General features: G+C 37.7%; 4 protein-coding genes and 1 long non-coding RNA gene across 9 annotated transcripts in view; 3 read left to right on the forward strand and 2 right to left on the reverse strand.

Annotated features, from left to right (window-relative positions):
- Positions 1–3911, reverse strand: part of RhoGAP71E (Rho GTPase activating protein at 71E) — a 53024-nt gene extending 49113 nt beyond the window's left edge. For 4 of the 5 annotated variants that reach the window (XR_011237954.1, XM_034979880.2, XM_034979881.2 and 1 more), the window contains exons 1-3: positions 3438–3884; positions 2637–2809; positions 1215–1310 (exon numbers count right to left, since the gene is read on the reverse strand). Coding sequence is in view for 4 of the 5 variants with exons in the window: in XM_034979880.2 (XP_034835771.1) it covers positions 1215–1310; positions 2637–2809; positions 3438–3605 (437 nt within the window). In the remaining variant the exon portion in view is untranslated. Of the gene's footprint in view, positions 1–1214; positions 1311–2636; positions 2810–3437 lie in introns of all 5 variants that reach the window. The other variant, XM_069505647.1, reaches the window with a different exon arrangement.
- Positions 1048–2846, forward strand: LOC138403794 (uncharacterized). Its single transcript, XR_011237957.1, has 3 exons — positions 1048–1197; positions 2073–2209; positions 2714–2846. It is a non-coding gene; the product is annotated as an uncharacterized lncRNA (long non-coding RNA).
- A 398-nt stretch (positions 3912–4309) lies between the features above and the next one.
- LOC117992315 (probable ATP-dependent RNA helicase DDX43) lies at positions 4310–9406 on the forward strand. The gene has a single exon (XM_034979979.2). The coding sequence runs from the start codon at positions 4494–4496 to the stop codon at positions 6534–6536; it is 2043 nt and encodes a 680-aa protein (XP_034835870.1). The 5' UTR covers positions 4310–4493; the 3' UTR covers positions 6537–9406.
- LOC117992513 (succinate--CoA ligase [ADP/GDP-forming] subunit alpha, mitochondrial-like) lies at positions 9402–16609 on the reverse strand. Its single transcript, XM_034980223.2, has 5 exons — positions 16465–16609; positions 14411–14778; positions 13039–13233; positions 12542–12721; positions 9402–10550 (listed from the first exon to the last, which is right to left on the reverse strand). Exons 1-5 carry the CDS (start codon positions 16499–16501, stop codon positions 10335–10337), a joined length of 996 nt encoding a protein of 331 aa, XP_034836114.1. The 5' UTR covers positions 16502–16609; the 3' UTR covers positions 9402–10334.
- A 765-nt stretch (positions 16610–17374) lies between these two features.
- On the forward strand, positions 17375–24586 carry Gmppb (GDP-mannose pyrophosphorylase B). The gene is made up of 6 exons (XM_034980221.2): positions 17375–17760; positions 19397–19639; positions 20093–20222; positions 20736–20897; positions 21513–21677; positions 22227–24586. The coding sequence occupies exons 1-6, from the start codon at positions 17587–17589 to the stop codon at positions 22460–22462; spliced, it is 1110 nt and encodes a 369-aa protein (XP_034836112.1). The 5' UTR covers positions 17375–17586; the 3' UTR covers positions 22463–24586.
- The last annotated feature ends 1763 nt before the right edge of the window (positions 24587–26349 follow it).

Consider the following 26349-nt stretch of genomic DNA (forward strand, 5'->3'; position numbering starts at 1 on the left):
TTTTTATAAACCCCGTGAGAACTCTTTGTTTTTCCGGGATAAAAGTCCTTATGTCCTTCCCCGGCATGCAAGCTATCGCTGTACCAAATTTCGTCAAAATCGGTTGAACGGATGCGCCGTGAAAACCTAGCAACCATCAGAGTCCGGACACAGGCACACTGTCGTATGTAAGATTTTTTTCAACAATATTAAGTAGGTATCTATCGTTAATTAGAAAATAACAATTAGCATGGACAATGGAAAAACTCAGAAGTCGTCAACATAAAGTAATTATTTAGGAGGAAACACAAGGCCAATGTATGTTAATGAACTCGTATGGCGTGATGTGCTAATTATCGTCGGCTATTGATATAACGTGAGAATTAACCAAACGGAATGATTGTTTTATTAATATGATAATTGGAAATGATATGCAATTATTTTATCATTTTTAGGGTTCCGTATCTCCGGAGAAAAAAGGAACTCTTATAGGATCACTTCGTTGTCTGTCTGTGTCTGTCTGTCGTATGATTCGATAATGATAATGATTGTATATACAATCACAATAAGGACTCAAACAACAATAAGTAACACAAGTAGAAAAATTAAAAAGTGTTATTCTAGTACCATGTATAGAAGATTACTAGTCTAAATATATAAAAGGAAAAGGTGACTGACTGACTGACTGACTGATCTATCAACGCACAGCTCAAACTACTAGACGGATCGGGCTGAAATTTGGCATGCAGATAGCTATTATGACGAAGCCATCCGCTAAGAAAGAATTTTTGGAAATTCAATCCCTAAGGGGGTGTAATAGGGGTTTGAAATTTGTGTAGTCCACACGGACAAAGTCGCGAGCATAAGCTAGTATGTACTAAAGTAATATACTTAGGTACTTATTAAGTAGGTAAAATACATTAATCTACTTACACAAGTAAATAAGTACATAGATGAATGTATGTAATGTTCACACTCAGTCCAAAATCTAGATAAGCGCATGTTTATCAAGATCTTCCACTGAAAGTGTAGACACTATTGTTGTGGCGTGTTGCAAGTTGCAACACAATCTATCGCAACCATCGACCATTCGCAAGTCGGAACACAATGCGCACCTCGAGCGAAACGCATTTGATCACCACAACAACCTTCTTACAAGGAACTTGATCTTTCTTTCCTGGGTTTCTTTTACGCACTAGTCGCAGCGGAATCGAAATAGTAAGTTTGTCACCAACCTTCTGATAGCGTCAACTTGCTGTTCAGCCGGCAGCTCCACAACGGCAAACAGTTCCATCTCACCATCTCTCCCGAACACACCTCCAGGTATTTTCCTACAATACAATATTTGTGTGACAAAAAGCTCATCACCAGCTTTTCTACCCCTTTGTCCCAATCTGTCACACATTTATAGATGTACAACTTGAGTGCGACAGCTTGTGGGGCAGAGTGCAGGTTGTGAAAATGCGACAGTCATTTTGGAAACCTCGATTTTTAGGGTTCTATAACCAAAGGATGCCTCCACTGTCCGTCCATCTGTCTGTCAGGGGACTGTACCTCATGAACCGTAATAGTTAAAATTTTATCTGAGTGGGTATTTTTATTGCTGCTACAAAACAATAAAAACCAAGGAGGCGAATTCCGAAATGGCACTCATACAAATTTAAAAAGTACATAGTTTTATATCTTTATGATGATAGAGACTCACACTTAAGCATTTACTTCAATGGGCAACCTGTGACTTCATGATTTTCCACAGTGAAATGGCATATATATACCTATAGGCTATAGCCCCAAAGTTGCATATACCTAATTATAATTTTATCATGCAATTTTTATGGTGGCACAGTTGGTAACCTTTTTTAATTTTCTCTTAGCAAGTACAGTTAATTCATTTACTTAAATAAATATTAATAACAAACTAATGATTAAAAATTTGGTGCTAAAGGAGTTGACGAACCTGTTAATTTCATCATAAAATAATTCATGTAAATACAGAGTAAGCCTAGATAAGCTAATATATTATGTTAATCTTTAATTACACATAATCCTTGCTTATTACCTTTACTCCATATTATCTAGATTAATGCTTTCAGATAAGTCACTGGAGTACAAAACACTTCAATATTACTGAGGAAGGAGATTGTTTGGTTAATTTTTGAAAGAGCTTCAGCTATCAATAAGTTTTTTATTCTATGAAAAGCTAACCCCTGACTGGAATCTCACATGGCTGGTAAATACAATGGATTCTGGAATGACAAAGCTAAACAGTGATGGAAGGGAGCTAGCTAACCTGGAAGGGGTGGGGCAGTTCTATTGAGCCAATACAGAATACCCCTTATGGGTTTCTATGCTCCAACAATAGTAATTAATGTTTAAGCAAGTTCATAACTAGCCTCAATCTTAACATTATATAAAAAGTCCCGACTAAGTGACGGACTCATCAACACCCAGCCCAAACCATTTGACCTAGAAAGCTGAAATTTTGCACAGATCTTCTCTTTATAATGTATACAATGAATAAGGCTGAACAAATTTTCAAAATTGGCTGAAAATTCAAAATTTGAACAAGGTAGTGATAAAGAGTATTTATATTTCTGCCAAGCTAAGCTGCAGGCAGTTGGTAGTTTTATAATAATAGACAAAGATGATTAACTTACCTTAGAAACTTTTTGAGTACACTAGCAATAGTGTAAACGGAATAATTATCAACATTGACTAGCCGGCCTGTTTGCAGAAAGTGAATCAACTTCTTCATGGCCCCCTGGTGGCCCGGAGCGCGGAAAACATCACGGCGGAGAGGAGCCTCTTTGTTTAGCTTTAAAATCAGCACCTACACAATACAACCTATACTAGTACTAGTATTTTATGATATAAATAATGGGTACATACCCCAATACTTAATGAGTCTATCTAACCTTTTCATGACCCATCCATTGAAACAATTTTGATGAAATTAAGTACAGAAATATCAAAGTAGCATTCAAAGGAAAGACAGTTTATTTTTTATACCAGAAAATCGATGAGACTTTCTGGGACATGGATTTAAAAAAAAATTAAACTCACTTGGTCATAGTCCATAGGTATTATTTGATTAGTACAAAAATATAATTAAATTTTCGAGGTGGATATAGACGAATTTTAGCCTGGAAAATCAGAGTTACTGCAGGATTTTAAAAAAACCTAAATCCAGTCTGACGAAATACTGGCACTCAGTCATTTCATCATTATCTGGATAATTAGTACTATACTTGACATAAAGCTACAGTAAAGTGTACAACTTGAAGTTATTAGTGCAATACAGATCTTTTTCGTAAATTTATTTTATAAGATTATACTTTAATAAATTAAATTTTAATTCAAAAACTATTTGAACTTCTCATTATAATTCAGAGAGAAAGAACTTTATCATACTCAATTAATAACTAAGCACAGAATAAATACATGAATAAATTACTAACAAGCAAGGGACCCGGTAAGTCATCCTTGCAAACTTCGTGGAGAGGTACTCCAAACTTTACTTTTTCAAGTCTTCGTGGATACGGCAGAGAGTTCGGATGCCCACAAGATGTGACTACATTGCTTAATGTAGCCGCTCGCCGGTGCATGCGCCTCGCCCAGTTGCTCATCTTACTTGAAGAAGTATTTATCCTTCGTACTGGAAGGATGAATCCGTTTAGTGAGTCGACTTGATTACAAGCATTTTCTGAATTCTTAACTTCACAAACAATACACCAGCTAATGCCGTTGTACACACATATTTACACATACAGTTTTATTATAAGTATTGATAATGAAAGGAATTCATAGTAAATGTTTTAAATCCACCTTCATTTTTGTTAATTTTTTACACTTTCGATTAGTTCCGATTCAAAAATCAGCTCGCTCGATCAAAAGAACAATTTCAATGGTTTCAATTCAATTTACTTTACCAAAGAGTAAAATAATCACTACATTTATACTTTACCACAGAAACAGATCACTTTCGTAGAGTGCAAAGAGCACAGAATACAGATCAAAGAGTGGCAAAGTCATATTTGTAAACTGGGTAAACTGGCTTTACGGCTCTGGATTCTAGCTCTTTTGAGTCTAGTAGCAACCAAAGACACAGCGGAGTCATAACTAGTCTGTGGTCCCTATATTTCGTATCCAGAAAATTGCATCAATCCCATCTAGTAGGTACTTACTTTGGTTCCATGACTGTACATCAGTGGATTTTATTAGTCTCTGGGTGATCTCTGGTGGATAGCCCATAGATTATCTACTATGGATAGCCGTTCAATATGGTTGAATCCAGACCCAGAGCCGTAAAGCCAGTTAAAAAAAACTACCAAGTTTATTAGTCTGTGAATACGATCAATCCATCTAAAAATAAAGCTTGTGGTGCTTTTGCCAAGCTTGTGCAACGATAAAAATATAATAATTTCGAACTCACAACAGTTTAATAAAACTGAAATCATCAACTTTTCGATTTAATTCGCGAAAATTAATATTCTGTGAATAGCAATTTTTAAAACATGGCGGACTTGGAAGATGATTGGGAAGAGAGCGCACCAGTTGCCGTAGCACCGGCACCGGCTACTTACAGCCACAATACAAGAGTGTACAGTTCTAATGTTTTTGTAGGGCGTGGAAATCGTAGAGGCACTGGAGGAAGAGGCCAAAGCAACGAAACAAACTGGAGAGCACGTGGAGGAGATGACGGTCAAAACCGGCGAGATGACGGTCAAAACCGGCGCGATGATTGGCAAACCCGGCGAGATGACGGTCCAAACCGGCGCAATTTTCGTCAAGACAATGGTAACAAAAAAGTTATATCAGTTCCCTCCAACAAAGTCGGTCGTATCATAGGCAAGGGTGGATCCAAAATACGTGATCTCGAATATGAATCTGAAGCTAAAATTAAGATTGGAGATTCAAATGGAAATGACACGCAAGTGACCCTTATTGGTACAGATGATGCGATATCTAAAGTAGAAGGCTTGATTGATGAGCTTATGCGAGATCGCAAACCTCCTCCACCTACATCTAATGCAAGCAATAATGATGGTGCAAGTGGCACTTCTAACTTTGTAACGGTCAATGAAAATGGTGATGAAGTAATTGATTGGGACAGGTTGAATGCTGAATATGATCGGAATCAAAAAGAGAGATGGAGTAAGTTGCCACCAATTAAAAAAGATTTTTATATAGAGGACCCGGAAGTGAGGAATATGCCAGCATCTGATGTAAAACGCTGGCGTTTAGCTAACCATGACATACAAGTTAAAAGGACATTCGATGACAAGCCTGATTTGCGACCTATACCAAACCCAGTATTAACGTTTGAACAGGCATATCAGCATTACCCAGAAATCTTAGATGAAATCTATAAACAAGGTTTCAAACAGCCATCCCCTATTCAGAGTCAAGCCTGGCCTATACTATTGAGAGGAGATGACATGATCGGCATTGCCCAAACTGGTACTGGAAAAACATTAGCCTTTTTGTTGCCTGCCTTAATACATATTGATGGTCAACCGACACCCAAGGAAGAGAGAGAGGGTCCCACTGTTCTCATTTTGGCACCCACAAGAGAACTGGCTCTGCAGATTGAGAAAGAGGCTTCAAAGTACCAATACAGAGGGATAAAATCTGTATGTGTTTATGGAGGAGGGGATAGAAAAGAACAAATCAAAGTTGTTGCTAAAGGTGTAGACATAGTTATTGCCACTCCTGGACGATTTAATGATCTTGTAATGGCCAGACATTTAAATGCAATAAACTTCTCATATATTGTATTGGATGAAGCCGATCGAATGTTGGATATGGGCTTTGAGCCACAGATAAGAAAGTCCTTGTTTGATGTGAGACCAGACAGACAGACGGTGATGACTTCGGCAACATGGCCATCTGGTGTGCGCCGTCTGGCAGAGACTTACATGAAGGATCCCATTCAAGTAAATGTAGGATCTTTAGATCTAGCTGCAGTTCACACAGTTACACAGAACATTATATTTGTAGAAGAGGAAGAAAAAGAAGCGGTACTATTTGATTTTATCAAAAATATGGAAGCGAATGATAAGATTCTCATCTTTTGTGGTAGGAAGGCAACCGCCTCACATATCTCTACTGAACTAATTGTGAATGGAATAAACTGTCAGTCCTTACACGGAGACAGGGACCAGGGTGACCGTGAAGCTGCACTGGATGACATGGTTGACGGTACAGTCAACATACTGGTTGCAACGGATGTTGCATCTAGAGGCATAGATATAAAAGACTTGACGCACGTAATAAATTTCGACTTTCCGCGTCAAATCGAAGAGTATGTTCATAGAGTAGGCAGAACTGGAAGGGCGGGAAGAACAGGTATTTCCTTGTCATTTGTCACAAGACAGGACTGGGCGCATGCCCGTGAACTCATAAAGATATTAGAGGAAGCAAATCAAGAAATACCTGATGAGTTATTGTCAATGGCTGAAAGGTTTGAAGCTATGAAAATTCGTAGAGACAGAGATGGTGGTGGTGGGAGAGGTGGGAGGGGGCGCGGCGGCAGAGGAAGAAGAGATAATTTTTAGTGTTGGCAATACTATTCATTTCTTGTATTTATTTTGAATTTAAATAGTTTTTTGGCATTCTTGTAGGATTATCCAGGACTTGGCAATATTTTAATTGCCTATAATTAATGTCTTATTTAATAACTATGGCTCATAAGCAACATTTGTCTCCCACAAGTCTGTATAAAAGTGTGACAGGCTGTTACTTTTCATGATAAGCCATAGACGTGTGAGATAAAACTGTTACAAAGACAATCTTGCTTATGTATTTCCTGTATTTATTACAGAACTTTCATAATATACTAAGTCTCAACAATTTATAAGATACTAGATGATGATGAATATCATCAGATATGGAACCCAAAAAATGAATATGAAAATTATTAAAGTTAAATTAAAAACGTCATATTTATGCTGCAATATAAGGTGTGATTGCCTAATGGTTAGGCCGGAGGACCCCAGACTCTTAATCGGAGGTCGGGGTTTGATCCTGGGCATGCACCTCTAACTTTTCGGGAGTTATGTGCGTAACGTTCAAATAATTAAAATATCACTTGCTTTAACGGTGAAGGAAAACATCGTGAGAAAACCTGAAACAATTAAACATTTAGTTTTAATAAACTTCGTTTTAAAGCTCTCCTTTTATTTGAAAAATGATGTATCAGGTCCAACAATGGATAGCATAATATTTATAAAACCCTGATAGTGTTCTTCCATGACGCGTGAATTTTGATGCATATGCTCAGTGCTCACCCTGCTCCCTCGCTCATATCTCCTAGATTTTCAGAAAATCTGTTTAGTTGACTGTGGAGAAAGTGGAATTTTATGCTCATATTGCATCCTAAATTTTTAATTGTGAAAGGAAGTGTTCCACAAGCCCAATATAATTTTTTAACAATTTTTTTCTTAGTAACTACTGGGGCCGATTCTCTTGTACGCAATCTCTAAACTAAATTAAAATAATACGTCTAAATCTATTGCTATCCCTTTCATAAAGTTGCTTACGGAAAAGGATAGCACTAGATTTAGACCTGTTAATTTAGTTTAGTTTAGAGATTGTGTACAAGAGAATCGGCCTCATTATCTGAAACTCAAAAGCTAGAGCTAATCAAAAAAAATTAATTGTATATTTGAACTTAGTATATCATAATATTTGCCTCAATAGCTCAACCGGTATAGGAGTGGACTGAAAACCGAAAGGTCGACGGTTCAAACCCCGCCTGTTGCACTATTGTCGTTTATTGTCGTTCCTACTCCTAGCACAAGCCTGACGCTTAATTGGAGAGGAAAGGGGAATATTAGTCATTGAACATGGCTAATATTCTTTTTAAAAAAAATATGTAGTCAGCAACTGCAAAAAAAATCCCGGCAACAGATGCACTGTAAACTAGTGTTATACTTAGATCAATGACTGCAGCATATCAGGCAACAAACGAGTAGGTAATAGACCCTGGAGAGATGAACCAATTAATTTATTTAAACTGCTTGCAAGGATCTTATTAAATGGAAATTAACCTGGTTTTAACTGTGATAAAATAAATACTTTAAAATTTTTAGTTTTAGGCAGCATTTGCAAATACCGGCGTCCGGCACGGATCTAAAGGCACGATCTTAGAAAGCGTCGGGTTCCCAGTCATTAGTTTAAATCAAGTCAAATAGATAATTTCAATAAGTACCTACCCAGTTTTTCATCAGGTCACAATTCGCGACTCGTTTTTCTTCCTTTTCAAGTCCTTGTTATTATGACGAGTATAAGGGATGATTTATGCCAACACGTGGCGGGCACGTACGAGACGTGGGCGGAGCACGAATTTAAAACATCACGAACATTTTATATGGAGCAGTTTATGCTTCACCGTGTGGCGTCCGTGCACCGGGCACGGTGAAGCATACACTGCTTCATATAAAATGTTCGTGATGTTTTGAATCCGTGCCTCGTCCGCGCCTTGTACGTGGTGCGGCTCGAGTTCGCCACGTGTTGGCATAAATCATCCATTAGGGCGCGCAACTATCGCCAATACCTCGAGATCCGTGCCTGTACATCTTTCAAGTATTTAGTTCACCTATAAATTAAGTTTAATAAAATTCGAATAATTTTATAAGTTCGCCGCCACAACATTTCGAGCCGGCACGTTCCATTTAGTATCAAATGGACTAAAAGTCAGCGCGTGCCAGACCTTCGTTATTTTATAAAAGCCGAAAGTTTCTCTGCGTATTGTCCCCAACACTAGGAGGAACGTTTGTTTGTGTACAACTAAACTAATTATTATGTATATTTTTGTTTCTTTATATTTTAAGACCTTTTGAGAGTTAAGTACTCCCTTACTTTCAGCGTTAGAATTACCGTTTCCCTCCCACGTGCATCTCTTTCTAAAGATCGATGTACACATGCCGGGTATTGTGCTCCCTTACTTTTAGCGTTAGAATTCCCACCCATGTGCTCTCACGATGTACCTACCTAACGGCCAAAATAAATAACCAACAATCATATCTGTAATCTATCGATAAGTTACAATACTTACAGTACCCGGCGGGAAATATTGTACATCGACCTTTAGACAGAGATATCGGTTTCGTAGAACGTTGTCTCTGTCGTTGAGACCGACAAAACGTCACATAGGTATGAGTGACAGAGAACGCTCTACGAAGCCGAAACCTCTTTCTAAACGTCGATTTACTATAATTCCTGCTTGCTGCTGTAACAATGTTATATTTGCCAAAATTTGTATGGTCGTTTTTTTTATACACAACTGTTTGTACCTAAGTTACTTATCGAGATAGATTGGTTATTATTATTAATGTCGCCGTTAATGATTGAATAGTGTAATGCATCAATCATTCCAAGTGATTAGAAATTTAAGTTTTTTCTTCAATAAAACCATTAAATCTAATATTTGTTTTTATTATTTCACATCAATAAAGTTTTAAACAGGTCTTAAAAGGCTTTATGCATGATTAGAATATACACATTATAATATTTAAAAATACAACAAATTCAAGCGTCCCCTACAATATATTGTATGGTAACTGAGGGTGTCTGTCCACTGAAGCGAAGATGTGTTGAACAGACCAATCAGATTGTCGGAAAATAATGTGATAATTTTATTTCGTCATCTAACAAAACTGATCGGTCAACTATACACATCTCCGCTCCGCTTCAGTGGACAGGCACCCTAACTGGAAATATACTAGTACGTCGTGATGCGTCAGAACTCAGAAGCATATCGTTTTCATAGATTTATATTATGGTTGCTTCTGATGCATCCCGACACGTCAGTATATTTCCGTTTTTAGGAGTGGATATTTTATCAGATTATGTACCACTTTAGGTACGTTACAATTATAATAATTGAGTGTTTTTTTATTAGGTAAGTATACCGTGCGTTATATAATGAGATTTTGAAATAAAATATTCAAGTATATCATGAGCGTAACCTGGCCAGATACCCAAAAACTGTAAGACGATTATAATACGATGATGGCAGTTTATAGCACCTATAAGTATCGCGTGTGCTTGGGCGCTAACGTGTCCCGCAAAATAAGTAAAACAGACCAAAAACATTTTTCGTAAATATTAAATTCTTATACATAACAACCATCAAATACGTTTTTTACACATCATGGCCCATCTCGGCTTGCCAGGTACGCCCATGACTCAGTTTCACAACTCGCACATCAATCCATAGATCCAAGTCATCGGATACTCGCGGACAGACAACGGTGGATAATAAATAAATTCTGTATAATTACTAAAAGTCTATACAAAGAAAATGGACAGAGCGTGTACAACTGTATAGTGTATAGTTTAGTCGCTATGAGTTAGACAATTTCTAATCGTTTCATTTCCTTGAATAGTTCGACGCCCATTTTAGCGGGCGAGCGTGTGACTATGACGTTGGCTTTCTCGAGCGCTTTGATCTTGTCCATGGCGCCCCCTTTGCCGCCCGAGATGATGGCCCCCGCGTGACCCATCCGCCGGCCCGGCGGCGCCGTGAGGCCTGCGATGAACGAAACCACGGGCTTGGCCTTTTGTCCCTGTAATTAATTACCACACGTGACAAATATGTTCGTCCATGATTTGCCGATATTTCCACCAGGTGTTAGTGATCGTTGACTACAGCAAACTTTGTCAGACACTTGGATGCCTTCATTGATGAAAAAGAGTTTATAGCTGCTAAACTATAAAAATTAAATCATGTTTAATACTTACTGATTTTTTACTACCTATGGTGGGTCGAAATATCGGCAAATCATTTTGAATTAAATTATAATTAGTCTCAACTAGTGGGAAACAAGCACTAGCACGGTATGAAACGGTGTATTCAACGCATTTTCTAAAAGTTTGTGATATGTTTTATGATTATTTCGAGTCTAAAATACAACACATCAAACAGTCAGGGTTTATCAATGTTCATTGGTAAGAGATGGGTAACGGTTTTGCGAAGCTCAACCAGCTCAAACATGCCGAGTTGTAAAAGTATTCTAACGCTGGCCATACACGATCTTTACCGGTCAAGTTTGCAGCGGACATTAAGCGGCGTCCAGTAAACTTGAGAGGATGCTGCCTCAAGTCTGTTGCAAACTTGACGGTATACTTGACCGTGTATGGCCAGCGTAATAAGTTGGTTTGATTATAATATTAAGTGAAGGATAAGTCCTTGCTTGGTGCCGACATGTCCGTATGGACGAAAATGCCTAATAAAAAATCATGTTTGGTAAAAAGAGCCATTGTCATTGTAACCTTGTGATTGACGTCCGCCTCCTATTCGGGAGGTTGGTCGGTTCGAACCCGGCCACGCACCTCTAACTTTTCGGAGTTTTGTACGTTTAGAACAATATTAATACCACTCGCACTTGGCCGGTTTTTTCTACCATAAAGTTTATTAGTTACCAATATTTACCTCCTAACACACTATTATAGTGTGCCTTAAAATACATCCAAATACCATTTTTTTAGAAATTGTACAATGCTGTTAGGTTGATAATTGATTCAATTTGACATGTCAACATACAAATGATAATGATATTTACATACAAACTATTATGTGATGTTCAAATTCACACCTAACAAACTTGTACTAATCTACTTAAATGGACTTATTTGAACTATGTATTCTATTTCAAATGAAATAAGGATGTAAATGCAAAATCAAGGAATTGTTGAATGAAACCTTTTTCTCCGAGCTATTTCCTTCTTACCTTGCTCTGTTAAAAGAAAATATTATCGTATAAGAAACTTAACATTGAGAAATGGAAAATATATTGAATTTATGCTGTACAAGAACTAGTAATATTAAAGTATCATTAAAGGTGAACGCACACTTATCCGAGCCGAACGCGTCGAACGAATCGAATTTTGGAATTCTGTATATAAAATCTCATTAAACCTTGCACACTTCTCCGCGTCGAATCGTTCGAATCTGCAAGAACCCCAGAAATACTAGACGAATTCAGATGACATCATCAGATTCGGCGCGGTTTATGCAGTTGACTCGACCGATGCGCTCACATTCTATCAGTTGCGTACGACAGAGCAACGCGCGGGTACTATTTCTTCGTTGTTTAAAAAAATTAGTGATTCTAATTTGAATAATTCTTTCGGCGCGGTCGATTCTTCTGGTGCGGATATGTGTACGAGGCCTCCTTAACTTCGATTCGTTCGATGCGTTCAGCTCGGATAAGTGTGCGTTCACCTGAAAGGGCTTCCGAGATGGCCAAATGGCTTGATGGCAAGCACGTAATTTTACTTTGCTTGCTTAAGCAGCTTGATACGCCCGTCAAGCAGCTTGATCTAGCAAAAGGCATTTTTCTCATTTCTCGAACACTGTCGGAACATGGTCGCGTCAACCAAAAATATAAAATCGCAACGATCACTGGCAAGCGCGTAAATGCTTGATTCAAGCATCAAGCAAACATTAAAAACGTTCAAAATGCTTGGTTCAAGCAAAAATCTAGATGCTTGCCATCAAGCCATTTGACCAAAAACTTAATGTTTATAATTAAGTATTAAAAACCTTGCAACTTACAGTGTTATTCTGAATCAAGTATTCAGACGCGAGTTCCTCCGCGTTTCCTCCGATCTCACCAATGAGAATAATCCCCTTCGTCTCTGGATCGTTCAGGAACACTTCAAGGCAGTCAATGAAGTCTGTGCCGTTGAACGGGTCACCTCCGATACCCACGCAGAGGGTTTGACCTAGACCAGTCTGGAAACAAATCAAAGAATTGCCGTAGATTAAACAAAAATAAAATAAGTCAGTGAAATGGCAAATCAGAAAAATAGTCTTGGAGAAGCTGATTTAAAAAAAGGATCATCATCGTCATCAACCCACCGCTGGCTCACTATTAGGCATGGGTCCTCTCTCAGAATGAAAAACTAAAAAGTCTGTCATGTTTAGTCGACGTCGACGAGAGTTGACTAAGTTCCCTTAAAAAGAACCCCGAATGGGTTTGAAACTAGTCAGGCTAACGTCGACTAAACACGTGAGTAAAGAAGGGTGTGAGACATGTAAGATATACTTACTTCAGTAGTTTGATGGCAAGCTTCGTACGTTAGTGTACCAGATCGAGAGACAACTCCGATGCAACCTTTCTTGTGTACCGCCGCCGGCATGATACCAATTTTACATTTCTCCGGAGCAATGATCCCTGGGCAGTTAGGCCCCACCAATCTGGATTTGTTCTGACGTAACAACGCATGCTTTACACGCACCATGTCCTGAAATTATTTTGTCATCTTATATTTTTAAAAAGGCATTTTTAAAGTTATGTACCTCAAAAGAAAAAAGGAATCCTTTTAGGATCACTTTCTTCTTTGTGTCTGTCAAGGTCCGTTAAAGGTATCGAAACCTATTGGGTACTTCCCGTTAACCTAGAATCATGAAATGTGGCAGGTAGCAATGTCTTATTGCACAAGTAGGTAAAGGGAAAATCCGAAAACCGTGAATTTGTGGTTACATCACAAAGAAAATTAAAGTGTTATTTTTTGTACGAAACTCTTCGATTGCGAGTTCGAGTCGCGCATGACTGGTTTCTTTTTTAGACGTGTTGGGCGATTTGGGATAGGTAAAAATCTTGATGGTTGTGCTTGTTGTTAGCTTTTAAAATTTGTTCCTTAACTCTAAGCATTAAGGTTTAATACACGCATGGTTACCACCTTTTCCCGCGACTTCGCGATTTCGTCCGCGTGGGTATAGATTTTTACAGGAATGCTTTGATTTTCCGGGATAAAAAGTTGCCTATGTCTTAAGTCAGGGCATCAGCTATCTCCATTCCTTTCAGGCAAATTGATTCAGTCATATTGGAAATAAAGCTAACATTTAGATTATTGGTTGTAAAATCTTTAAAATATCTGTGCTTCTAACATCAACCCCTATTGTTGCTTGCTTTTATGATATAGCAACATATCCATATTCATATAGTTGATCATTCAGCATTACGCAAATCAATAATCAACCAATTCAGAGCAGCCTCTAGGAATAGGATCAATTGGCTGACATTTTCTTGGTATTTACTAGTTCCATTTGTAGCTCAATTTAAAACCACTAATTATTGTATTGCAACTACAACACTGCAAGATAGACCTCATCATTGCACAAGCCTATTTTGCATTAAAACAATACAAAAGTCCCTTTATAGATAGTTCGATCCACGAAGATGTGCCCCACTATTTTTCGTGCAGGGTAAACCACGGGTTTGGGGAGTGATCCCTACCTAATTTATCTTTTTGTGTGTGTGCCCACATCGCCGATCGGTGCAATACGAATTCCGATAGAACTCACACTCTAACTGTACATAGCACATTTGAATTGTACCCGATATTGTGAACAGAGAGTGGGGCGCGTCATCATGGCTTGGACCTTTTACAAAAGTAAGGATAAAAAGGAAATACTCACATGCTGTGGCACTCCCTCAGTGATGCACACAATTAGAGGTACTTCAGCCTCAATTGCTTCTAAAATGGCAGCCGCAGCACCCGGTGGGGGCACATAGATAACACTCGCCTCTGCCCCTGTCTTTTCCTTCGCCTCCTTCACCGTACCAAACACTGGCCTACCCAGATGTTCAGTGCCAGCCTTCTTTGGCGACACACCACCAACAATCTTGGTTCCATAATCAAGAGCTTGTTGGCTGTGGAAGGTACCCTGTTTGCCAGTGAACCCCTGTACAATGACTTTGGTCTCGCTTGTTAGTGCCAAGTTTTTCCGAGTCTGAGTGTATGGTGTGTTACTTGAGTATCTAATGTTGCCAAGCTTTAAGCCATCTGGAAAAAAATATTAGTAAAGAAACTTTATCAAGTGATAACTACTGAAAAAATCTATAGAGAAGTCCTAATTATTAGCTATAGTTTGCAATTGTTATCTGCAATTTAAAGAATTGCAGGCAAGTGAGCTCAAGGTTGCCAAAGATGCAAATGGTTGGACTATATAAGGGGGTAGACAGGCCTTTTGCTCAAAAATATTCCGACGAATTGAGAACCTCCTCCTTTTTTTGAAGTCTGTTAAAAAGGAGTGGCTTTTTGCAAGATGACTGTCAAATTGCATTCTGAATTTCAGTCTCAGTGGAATTCATATTTTTATTTTCCCATAGGACTGCTTAACATAAATAAAAAATAGTCTTCATATATCTAGAACATAAGCTATCTCTGTTTCTGATCTCGTCAAGATTGCTGAAGCAGCAGCTTAGTCATGAAAATAGAAACAGATAACATATTATTATAGAAACACACAGGAATATTTTTGCATTCTGTCAAATCCTATTGCTAACGCCTACTCATATTATAAATGCAAAAGTGTGTTTTTTATTGGTTTGTCCTTCAATCACGTCGCATTGCAGCAACGGGTCGACGCAATTTTTTGCATGGGTATGATTAAAGACCTGGAGATTGACATAGGCTACTTTTTATCCCGGAAAAACTAAGAGTTCCCACAGCATTTTGAAAACCTAAATCCACGTGAAAGTTTGGATAATATTTGTTACTCCTTCACACCACAATGACTGAACCGATTTGGCTGAAATTTGGAATGGTGATAGCTAATAAGCTATATTCTGTCTCCCTGATTTAACACAAGCTACTTTTTACAATGGAAAATCCAAGAGTTCCTGCAGGATTAAAAACCTTTATCCAGTGGGAAGAAGTTGTGGGTATGATCTAGTTAAAAATAATAAGCTGACCTTAGAACATTACAAGAGTAACTATAATGTCAAAGAATGTTAGTTGCATAAAAAGTTTTATGTTTTACATGTTACTTAATTAATGTGAACTTGGTTGATTAATTAATAATGATCCAGTTTACTATAGAATACATAATAAATTAATAAAGTAAATAATTAAATCAATCCCATATTGTTTTCATTTAATTAAAGAATTTTAACCACACCCATTAAGTAACACACACCCTCTTAAGTGTTTACTTGTTGTGATAAGTAAAACTGCTAGTTATTCTTGAGAGAAACAATAAAAACAAGGTTTATCAATATGCAATACAACAAAACATATAGTAAACTATACTGTCATAATGTTAAAGGTTATTGATCCACTAATGAATACATTACATTGCTAGACCTGTTCTATTGCTTCAGGAAAGTGTAATAACCTCAAGATTTTCCCCTCATATGTTGCACTAAAAATTATCTAAGCGAATACATCAATAGATTGTATTTTTAGATGAAGGTTAAACCCTAATAAGAATGACATTGATGTCATGAAATTTAGCAACAAAATTGCTGTATGAAATGTGGTGCCTATTAATAAATAAATTAGTTCATATAAACTACTGTATTATAAATTAATCAATCATATTATTACAAGGTTACTATCACGGTGTAACGGTAACACAAAAAACATCAAAACGTAGGCAATGGCTAGGCAAAAGAGATCATGATTTCGCCTATCAAATTCTTAGTATATTGGCAGCTTGAGGCTAAAAATTAATTAAAAAACACTTACCTTTGCAACGAGATAAAATCCGCACCGGCAAAGCCATTGTATAAAAAGTTATGGGGAATTTTTTAAAGATTTTAGTGACACACTGACAAACTACCAAGTTTCAGCCATTACGTAATGTCACAAACTGACAAAATTGACATTTTATCAAAAGTGTCAAAAAAAAAAACCATAAAGCTGTTTTTTAAACTAGCTTTACAACTCTGGGATCTAGCTCTTTTGAGCCTCCATATATCTGATAACTTTGCAAAACAAAAACAACACTTGATATACCTCTGGTATAATTTGAGTATAATTATGTATAGTGATCTGGTGGTGGCTGACCACAAAATTCAATAAATGCTTAACTACTGTGTTTTATAATAGTTTCGCTGTTTAGATTAGTTTCAAACAACTGAAATAAAGAAATCAAACACGCGGACATCACTCAATAGAGTATGTTTAATACCATTTAATACACACTTTATACAATAACAGTTGCAGTTTTTACAAAATTAAACAACGATAACTTTATATTTTAAACCATAAAAGGCAAGAACTCTAAGCATTAAAGTCAATTAAAAAAACAAGTGACATTGACATTTGACAGTTCGCTTTGCTGACGTTTCAATACTAGGTATTAATTACGAAACTTAATGTTTATTAATGCTATCAATCAATCATTGCGACCATCGCAATCATGTTTGATTTTATATTTTACTTGTTTTGCCTTGGTTTTCGTGCTCATGGACAGATTTCATTTTAGAAGGCAGTTACGCTCGCTATTTAGACCGTTGGATTCAAAGAGAATATAATCACTACGTTTTAGTTGGATTGCTTTGAAGGCCCGCCGCCCGTCAGAAGTTGCCTTACATAATATTTTTCATTCAAGTTCAACCAATAACAACGATTGCGATCACGATTGTTGCAATGCACAATCACAAGTTTCGTAATTCATTTACTGATAAATTGTTTATTGCATGAATTCCATTAACTATTTGTATTTTTGTTACGATAATAATTAATAAAAGAACGCCACGTAAGCTCATGACAGAGAAGAATATACGAAGCATTGTGAATAGTCCGTTTGTGGTCCGTTTAAACTTCCAGAGGACTTGGTTAACTTGTAATATTCAAGAATAAAATATGTGCGGTTCAGATAAGAAACTGGGTGATATCCGGGCTCTCATACTCGTTGGGGGCTATGGTACCCGCCTCAGGCCGTTGACGTTGAGTAGGCCTAAGCCACTCGTGGAATTCGCAAATAAACCTATTCTATTGCATCAGATTGAGGCCTTAGTGGACGCTGGAGTAACCCAAGTAAGTTTACGAGTATTACGTCTATTTATTTACCGGTTCTACCATTTGTTAAAAAAGTACTCGTGATATTTCAAGTTATGCTTTTGCAAGGATCTCGAGTCTTGTGCTACTTGCGACAAGTGACTCAAGATCGTCAGTACTTAATAGCGAAGAACTTAATTTTTTATTTTCAGATTTGAATACCTACTGCTGTCCTGTTTCTAAAAAGCATTAAACTGCATTAAAGTAGTTTTATGTATGTACGCTAAAACGTGAATGTTTTGAAAACTGATGTATCTAAAAAAATTGTATGTAGGACCAAGGTTTTTAGTTAGTTTTTAGCTTGGCGCCATTTTTTTTTAATAGATATAGCGAGCAAACGAGCAGGCGGGTCACCTGATGTTAAGTGATTACCGCCGCCCATGAACATTTGCAGCACCAGAGGAGCCGCCGATGCGTTGCCGGCCATGTAGCAACTTATTTAGAAACATAATTTTTTATACATTCCCACATTTATTAATGATACCACCTTTTAGTAGTACCTGATTTGGACAATTTTAATATTAATGGCCTGATTTAGTAACATTGTCAACCCATCAATTATAGTCCATACAAAATGACTCATGCCATTTTAACTCTAATCGTACTTTTGACATGAAATTTGACTCAAAAAATTAAAATGGTATGTGAGGAGTTATATTTTATGCATTATATAAATCAGCATGTATATGCACTGCACAGATCTTATTAACTCCAACCCCAGGCTAGTTTGTGCCATATATTATTTAGTCCGATGTAATGAAGCTTTTAAATCTGAACATGAGTTTTTGCCAGTTTTTCATTGCTTGTCTGGTTTAGTTGAAATCATTAAACCAGTGGCCCTACCGCGGTTGTTTGACAGCTACAATGTCACGATCACAATCATCTCTGATTGGTTAATGCTCGCTCACTGTTGGCCACAATGCATTGTTGCAACAAGAATCGCACAAATTCAGCCAATCAGAACAATTGAGATTGTAATAATGATTGATGCAGGTTTTAGACAATCGCCCTACAGGTTGATTAATACATCAGTTTTTGTGATAAGGTTACTTTTACACCCTATTCTTATTCACTCTCTTATCATGTTTTATTATTGTGTTTGACATAATGTATTTCTAAGTGCAATAAGAAATCTTTATCTTATCATTTACCAACGATGTTAAATAGGCCAAATCCATATATATAAAGTCAAAGAAGAATTCTGATTGCAATCAACCTTGATTATTCTTAATAAAAAAATTATGGTCAGTTCTACTAAACTGACAGGTGTAAATCTATTGATATCCCTTTCATAATGAATGAATGAATGAATTCACTATAATTATACACGGCCATCAAGAACGTGCGAACTGGGTCATCAATCATTTTTATTAGACCTCTCGCTTGCACTTACAGGTCTTATGGAACTGTTACCTGATGCTCTGGTGTTGTGTGTAACAGTAATAAAAAGATTTGTCAATAGTTGATACAGTTCTTGCAATTCACGAAGGCGAGTGGACTTTCCAGTCCTTCCACATGATTTATTACTTTTTAAGTGTGGAGGAAATAAAATCATAAATGTCTGGTAGAAAATGAATGTTCTAATGAAAAAAACTATCATAAAATATTTATTCAGGTTATTCTAGCAGTCTCCTACAGAGCAGAGGATATGGAGAAAGAGTTAACGGAGCAGGTGTCCAAACTTGGTGTGACTCTCACATTTTCCCATGAGACAGAGCCTCTGGGCACAGCGGGGCCTTTGGCATTAGCTCGTGAGTTGCTCAGTGCAAGCCCTGAGCCATTCTTTGTACTGAACTCTGATGTTATATGTGAATTTCCATTCAAAGAGCTGGCTAAATTCCATAGAAGTCATGGGAAGGTATTACCAATTTTTATTTATAATTTTTAAAGTCTAGCCTAATAAACTCTTCTCATTGTGAGAGGAGGCTCATGTTCAGTAGAGAGGCGGCAATAAGGTTGAGATGATCATCATCATCTTCATTATCAACCTCTTCTATGAGTTCTTTTGTATAGGGCTTTCTTTACGCCACGGTCTTGCACCACCTGAATGCAACGGCTCCCTGAGACTCCGCCATTAAACTTCATAAAGAGTAAAGACTAGAAAAACAGTCACTTCTGTTACTTAATATTTAAGAAGCACTTAAATCTTAAATCCTAAAACACAGTATGTGACGGTTGCGCGTGACGCGACGGCGACGTGTCTCTGCCGTAGCCAAAGAGAATATAACCACTATGCTGCTATTATGCATGCTTTGTATAAACCAAAAGGCAAAAAACTTATAGTATAAAGAACAATTCTTTTTTTTGCAAGGAAGGGACCATAGTAGTGACAAAAGTAGAAGAACCATCCAAGTATGGTGTGGTAGTGTACAAAGAAAATGGTGAAATTGAACAGTTTATTGAGAAACCACAAGAGTTTATATCAAACAAAATTAATGCAGGTTAGTGTTTTTCAAGATGATAATTTTTAAAGGGTTAATATGGCTTATATACACATAGTGATTGAGCCCCACGGCAATTTGGGCGGTCCACTCGTCTTCTGGAGCGAGCTTGGATGGCTGGAGTGAAGACATCAGCGGGGAGGGGCAATGCACACACAACAGACGGAAATGTTTGAGTGCGGAAACCAGCCCAGAGTGAAGAAGAAGATAGTGATTGAGCCATTCCAGAAATAGGAATTTAGCCGACTAGTCAAATCAGCAACTTTTTTTCAAATTGCTTGCTTAGTATGGGAACTTGTATCTGAATAAAAAGAAAAAAGAGCTTGTATGAAATACATAGACGTGACGTCACAAACATTTGAGGATTTTGATGTACTTTTTAAGTTAAATCGACAGATGTGGATATTCTGAATCGATTCTCTATCTAAGAAAGAATTTAATTTTTGACATAGGTATCATGCTATTTAGTTACACTATAATATTATGTCAAAAAGAACTTTGATTTAATTTCAGGCATGTACATACTTAATCCGTCAGTCCTTGATAGAATACAGTTGCAACCGACTTCAATAGAAAAAGAGGTGTTTCCGTTTATGGCTAAGGATCAACAGTTGTACGCTATGGAGTTGCAAGGTTTCTGGATGGATGTCGGACAACCAAAGGATTTCTTAACAGGTATGTAGTTAGTAAACACAATATACCCATATTAAAAATACAGGGATTAACCAGAACGCTTCATTTCTACCATATTCCCAAAACTCGACAAAAACGTGAAGATTAGATCTAACTATGGAGATTTGCGTTGCGACTGAGTTCCAACCACGAAATGGGGAGTTTTCTAAATGAAATAAGTGGGAATTAATTAGTTAATTAATTAATTCATTGTGGATGTCAAAAAGTAAAATTGGAAGTACGCAGACCTCCGTCGAGTCTTCCGTGAATCCCTGGGGGTCTGACCACTTTGGGAACCAATGCTCTAGTCCTTCAGTCTCGTAAAAGACCCCTTCACTTCCACTGGGTTATTTTATTCAAGATGTTTTTGCCTGTAAAAATGTGTAAATATAATATATTTTAAACGTATTTACTCTTGTTATAAAATCTCGTGGTAAAAGTTGACTACTTAGCACAAACGTCTAAATAAAATAATGCAATCACAGAGTACCTTCGCAGTAATAATAATTATCGCACATGTGCGGTAATCGAAAGTGTAATATGAACGAATAAGAACCACTTTTTGAACAAAATATGTATTGAAAAACCAAATAATAACTAATAATATTTATGTTACAGGCATGTGCCTATATCTAAACAGTCTGCGGCAGAAGGATTCAGACATGCTTCATGTAGGAGGCGGTGTGGTGGGCAACGTGATAATTGACCCGACTGCTACCATCGGCAAAGGGTGTCGGATAGGCCCCAATGTGACCATAGGACCCAATGTAGTTGTTGAAGATGGTAAGTTCAATTTACCGTCATAGTAAGATAACATGCACCAAAATCGAAATAGGAAAATGGTGACTGACTGACTGATGTGTCAAAGCACAGCTCAAACTACTGGACGGATCTGGCTGAAATTTGGCATGCAGATAGCTATTATGACGTAGACATCCGCTAAGAAAGGATTTTTTAAAAATTCAATCCGTAAAGGGGTAAAACAGGGGTTTGAAATTTTGTGTAGTCCAAGCGGACGATGTCGCGGGCACAAGCTAGTCTAGATATCTTTTTGGACTCACTTGTAATAATAGAGTAATAGTTGACGTTATCATTTTGCATTATAAACTACTCGTTTGCTCGCCATTTTTAAAAAATAAATTAAAATAGAACTAGAGGCGTTAATGGGCCGCAGCGCTGTGCGAGCTTAATTGCAGTTTTTTGAGACGTAACAAGAGTCGCTGTATATTTAAATGACTTTGCGGAGTGGTCCTTCTGTATCTGGAAGGTACTAAGTATTCTGTGATACTCTATGGTACATTGTTTTTCAAGCTCAACTCCTATTATTTTCAGGTGCGTGTATAAAGCGTAGTACAATCCTTCGAGGCGCATGCGTGCGTCAACACGCGTGGCTCGACAGTTGTATCGTCGGCTGGAGGTCCGTTGTAGGGCGCTGGGTCAGAATGGAGAACTGCACCGTACTGGGCGAAGACGTTATAGTGAAAGACGAACTCTATATCAACGGGGGGCAGGTCCTTCCGCACAAGTCCATCGCGTTATCTGTGCCCGAACCACAGATTATAATGTAGAAGTGACAGACAAACCACAGATAATATTTGAATAAAACAGACCAAGATATATTTAATACAGATGACAGATGCTAGAAGAAACAGATTGTATGAAATTAATTGAGTTGATTTTAAAAATTAAACATGAACGGATCTAATACTAAATGACCCTCAATGACTATCGCCGCATAGCACACATCTCGTCATTGCAATATTATAAAAGTTCTATAATAGATACTAAATAGGCATGGTGAGTGATTGAAAAATGTACTTAGGTACAGTTTATTTGTATTTACAGTTGGGACTTTTTGAATGATGTAATTTTGGGTAAGAATAAAGAACGGTTTACTATACAGTGCTGGGCGGACACATCAGAGGGAAGAAGCAATTTATAATGTCAATGGGTTGCTCCCTGTTCTTCTGCACAAGTCCATTATGTTACCTGTGTCCAAACCACAGATTGTAATGTTGGAGTGACAGATGAACCATAGATAACTTAGTACCACAGACTAATTCCGTAGATAGAGTAATAAAGGTAGATGCAAGAACGTTTGCTTTCTCATTCGCACTAAAAAGAGAGCACAGATAAAGTTACTAATGTGATAAACAGAGACGCAGCTAACCTATTTTTTGTACCTTATCGTGTAACTGGTTTTTTTCAAGAATACATACAAGAAGTTGCAAAACAAACTTTGAGAATTCGTGGCGTAATTGTATTTCTCATGAGTTATTTACTTGTTTTCACATACAAAACGTTTAATACAAATATTGTTGATCGGTTAATACAAATATTGACTACTAAACAATGATAATTGTCGTGTTATTCATCGTTACGTCGTGCTATCGCTATCTCTTACGCGGTTACACAGTACTTAAATCTACCTATTATTCTATCTACAACTAATTCAATTCAATTTTGTTTTATGGCGTGCGGCTGCACCAGACACCACAGACTAAACACTATCTATATAGAGTACAGTTTATTTTGTGATAGATTGTGTCACAAAATCAGCTTGTAATCTATGTTTATTCCAGATTGAAAACAGTGTTTGATTCCTATTTATTTTATTCTGGACTATAATAGCTTTTTTTGTTTTGTAATAAATTTTTTATTTCATACATTTTAATTTTAGTCTATTTCGTCTTCTTTGTTCCTTATTATCATCGTATTTTAGAAATTAGATATTTAATAGAAGTGTAGATAGATTTTTCTAATTTCTAATTTTATATACTTACCTACTTATGTAGCTTTATTGAATAGTTCTTAATTTTTGTAGTACATATTACATAATTATTTTATAACTGGACTTATTTGTGACTTTGTATATATACAAGACGTAAAACATTCCATACATTTATATAGTGTGTGTGCCACGTGTGCGCAAAACAAGTAGTCAAATCTGAAGTTACAACATGACGGCACAGGTCATAGACTAAGTTTTAATCCGTATTATAATCGTATTTATTCCACATTTTGCACGGTAAATCAAAAACTATTTTGCACACCTGGTATAGTTATCTAACTTTGATAATTAAAAATACTAATATATATATTCATGAACACATTTTAGTTTTTTTTTCACAAATTCACGGTTTTCAGATTTATACCTTTACTAAGTGCTATAACTATAAGACCTGCCTACCTACCCATGATTCATAGGACAATGGGAAGTACCCTATAGGTTTTCTTGACAGATACGACGGACAGACATGTACAACAAAGAAATCCTGTAAGGGTTCCTTTTTCCTTTTGAGGTACGGAACCCTAAAAAATACTACTTACGCGCTCACGCGCCATTTTTTGTGTCAAAAGTGCGGTTTTAGTCCTGATTATAAAGGTGAACCGTGTTTGTGATATGACAGTTGTGAGTTGACCCATAGAGTTGAAATGGCGCGTGAGGAGTTATTTTTTAAACTAAAACCCGACTAAAATCTTTGTGTACAATACGCAGTCATACGTGGTCATACGCCTCGTGGTCAGATTGGGCTACTCGTATTGCACACACTATACGAATAAACTACATTTTGGCTGCCATTTTTTGTGTAACTTGTAATTTTGGATATATGTTCCAAAACAAAACGAATATAAGTCTTTAAAACTTGTGTAAGTATTTCATGCTGTGAAATAAAATGGCATAATATACATTTCTTTACTATTTCTGTAATCCAATATTCCCTTTCAACTATTACAATTTCTTGAAATGTTACATCTTGAATTTTAGGAAAGTAAAAACTACATCAACTTTGTCAATATTACTTAAGAGCTTCCGAGATGGTCGAGCGGCTTGACGTCAAACTGACGAAACTCAAAACTCAAACACGTACATTTTTGCTTGAGTCAAACATTTTGTCCCTTTACAAAGTTTGCTTGATGCTTGAGTCAAGCGTTTATATTTTATATTTTTTTCGGGACGAAAAGTAGCCTATGTTCTTCCACGGGATGCAAGTTAACTCTATACCAAATTTCATCAAAATCTGTTAAACTGTTGGGCCACGAAAAGCTAGCAAACGGACAGACATACCTACACTTTCACATTTATAATAGTAGTGTACGGGAGCGGTGTGCAGGCTCGACCGTACCAAAGGGGAGATCTCCCACCGAGCGGTTGGTTGTGCTCGGTAGCGCCAGCTGGGCCGACGGTTCTGTCTTGAAACTTCTATATATAGTCCAGATTGCCGAACACTGTTAGTGCGAGTACTGTTGGCGGTACATTTGTTCGGGACTACGTCATTGATTGAACAGCGCCATCTAGTTTGTACTGTGGCAAGCGCCACATCACTCCCCTCCGAGACGAACGCGTAGTGTGAAGCAGTAAAGAGAGGTGGCGTTGTAGCGTGAAGGCGTGTGAAGGGCAATGGCTGCTAATCATCCAGAGAAGCAGTGGACCAGGACGCTTGTAGCTGGTGATGGAGTGCAGAGCCATTGTGCCCCGAAGCTGTGCTACATCCGTCTTAAAGGCCTCGATGTGATTGCTGTTGCTGTAGACTTGGAGTTGGAGGAGACGTCGGGCTTGCGGTGTGTGATCCAAAGGTGTTGCGGTGTATGCGATCACCCTTGATCACGTTATGTGCGCAGTGGGTGGTGGGCGGTTGATCTTCGATGACGACGGCTGTTGTAGTGTGTGATCACTCTTGTATCAACGTCGGCTGTTGTTGTGTGCGAACCACTCTTGATCTCGTCGGTTGTTGAGATGTGCGACCATTCTTGATCACCTCGGGGTCACCAATGTACGGGAGCGGTGTGCAGGCTCGACCGTACCAAAGGGGAGATCTCCCACCGAGCGGTTAGTTGTGCTCGGTAGCGCCAGCTGGGCCGACGGTTGTGTCTTGAAACTTCTATATATAGTCCAGATTGCCGAACACTCTGTTAGTGCGAGTACTGTTGGCGGTACATTTGTTCGGGACTACGTCATTGATTGAACAGCGCCATCTAGTTCGTACTGTGGCAACCGCCACAGTAGGTAAGTATGGATGAATTACTGAGCCAAGTTTAAATATTTTTTCTTTAATGCTACAAGACCAATAATTTACATGTACACGACTATACTTAGTCATCATCATCATCATCAACCGATATACGTCCACTGCTGGACATAGCGACTTCCACACACCACGGTCTTGCGCCACCAGGAATCCTGCGACTCGTCTGATGTCGTCCGTCCACCTAGTGGGGGGTCTTCCAACGCTGCGTCTTCCGATGCGAGGTCGCCATTCCAGCAGCTTGGGATCCCAACGTTTATCGATTTTCCGAACTATGTGCCCTAACTATGTGCCACTTCAGCTTCGCAATCTGTTGTGCAAAACTATTACAGTGCTGTAATGAAATAAGCACAAGTGGTACCTACCTACCCCTAAAGCGGGTATTTTTTATTTTTCTGTCAATGGTCAGGCGTTTCTTAAAAGTTTTC

The sequence above is a fragment of the Maniola hyperantus genome, chromosome 21 (genome assembly GCF_902806685.2).
Source record: "Maniola hyperantus chromosome 21, iAphHyp1.2, whole genome shotgun sequence".
Lineage (NCBI taxonomy): Eukaryota > Metazoa > Arthropoda > Insecta > Lepidoptera > Nymphalidae > Maniola > Maniola hyperantus.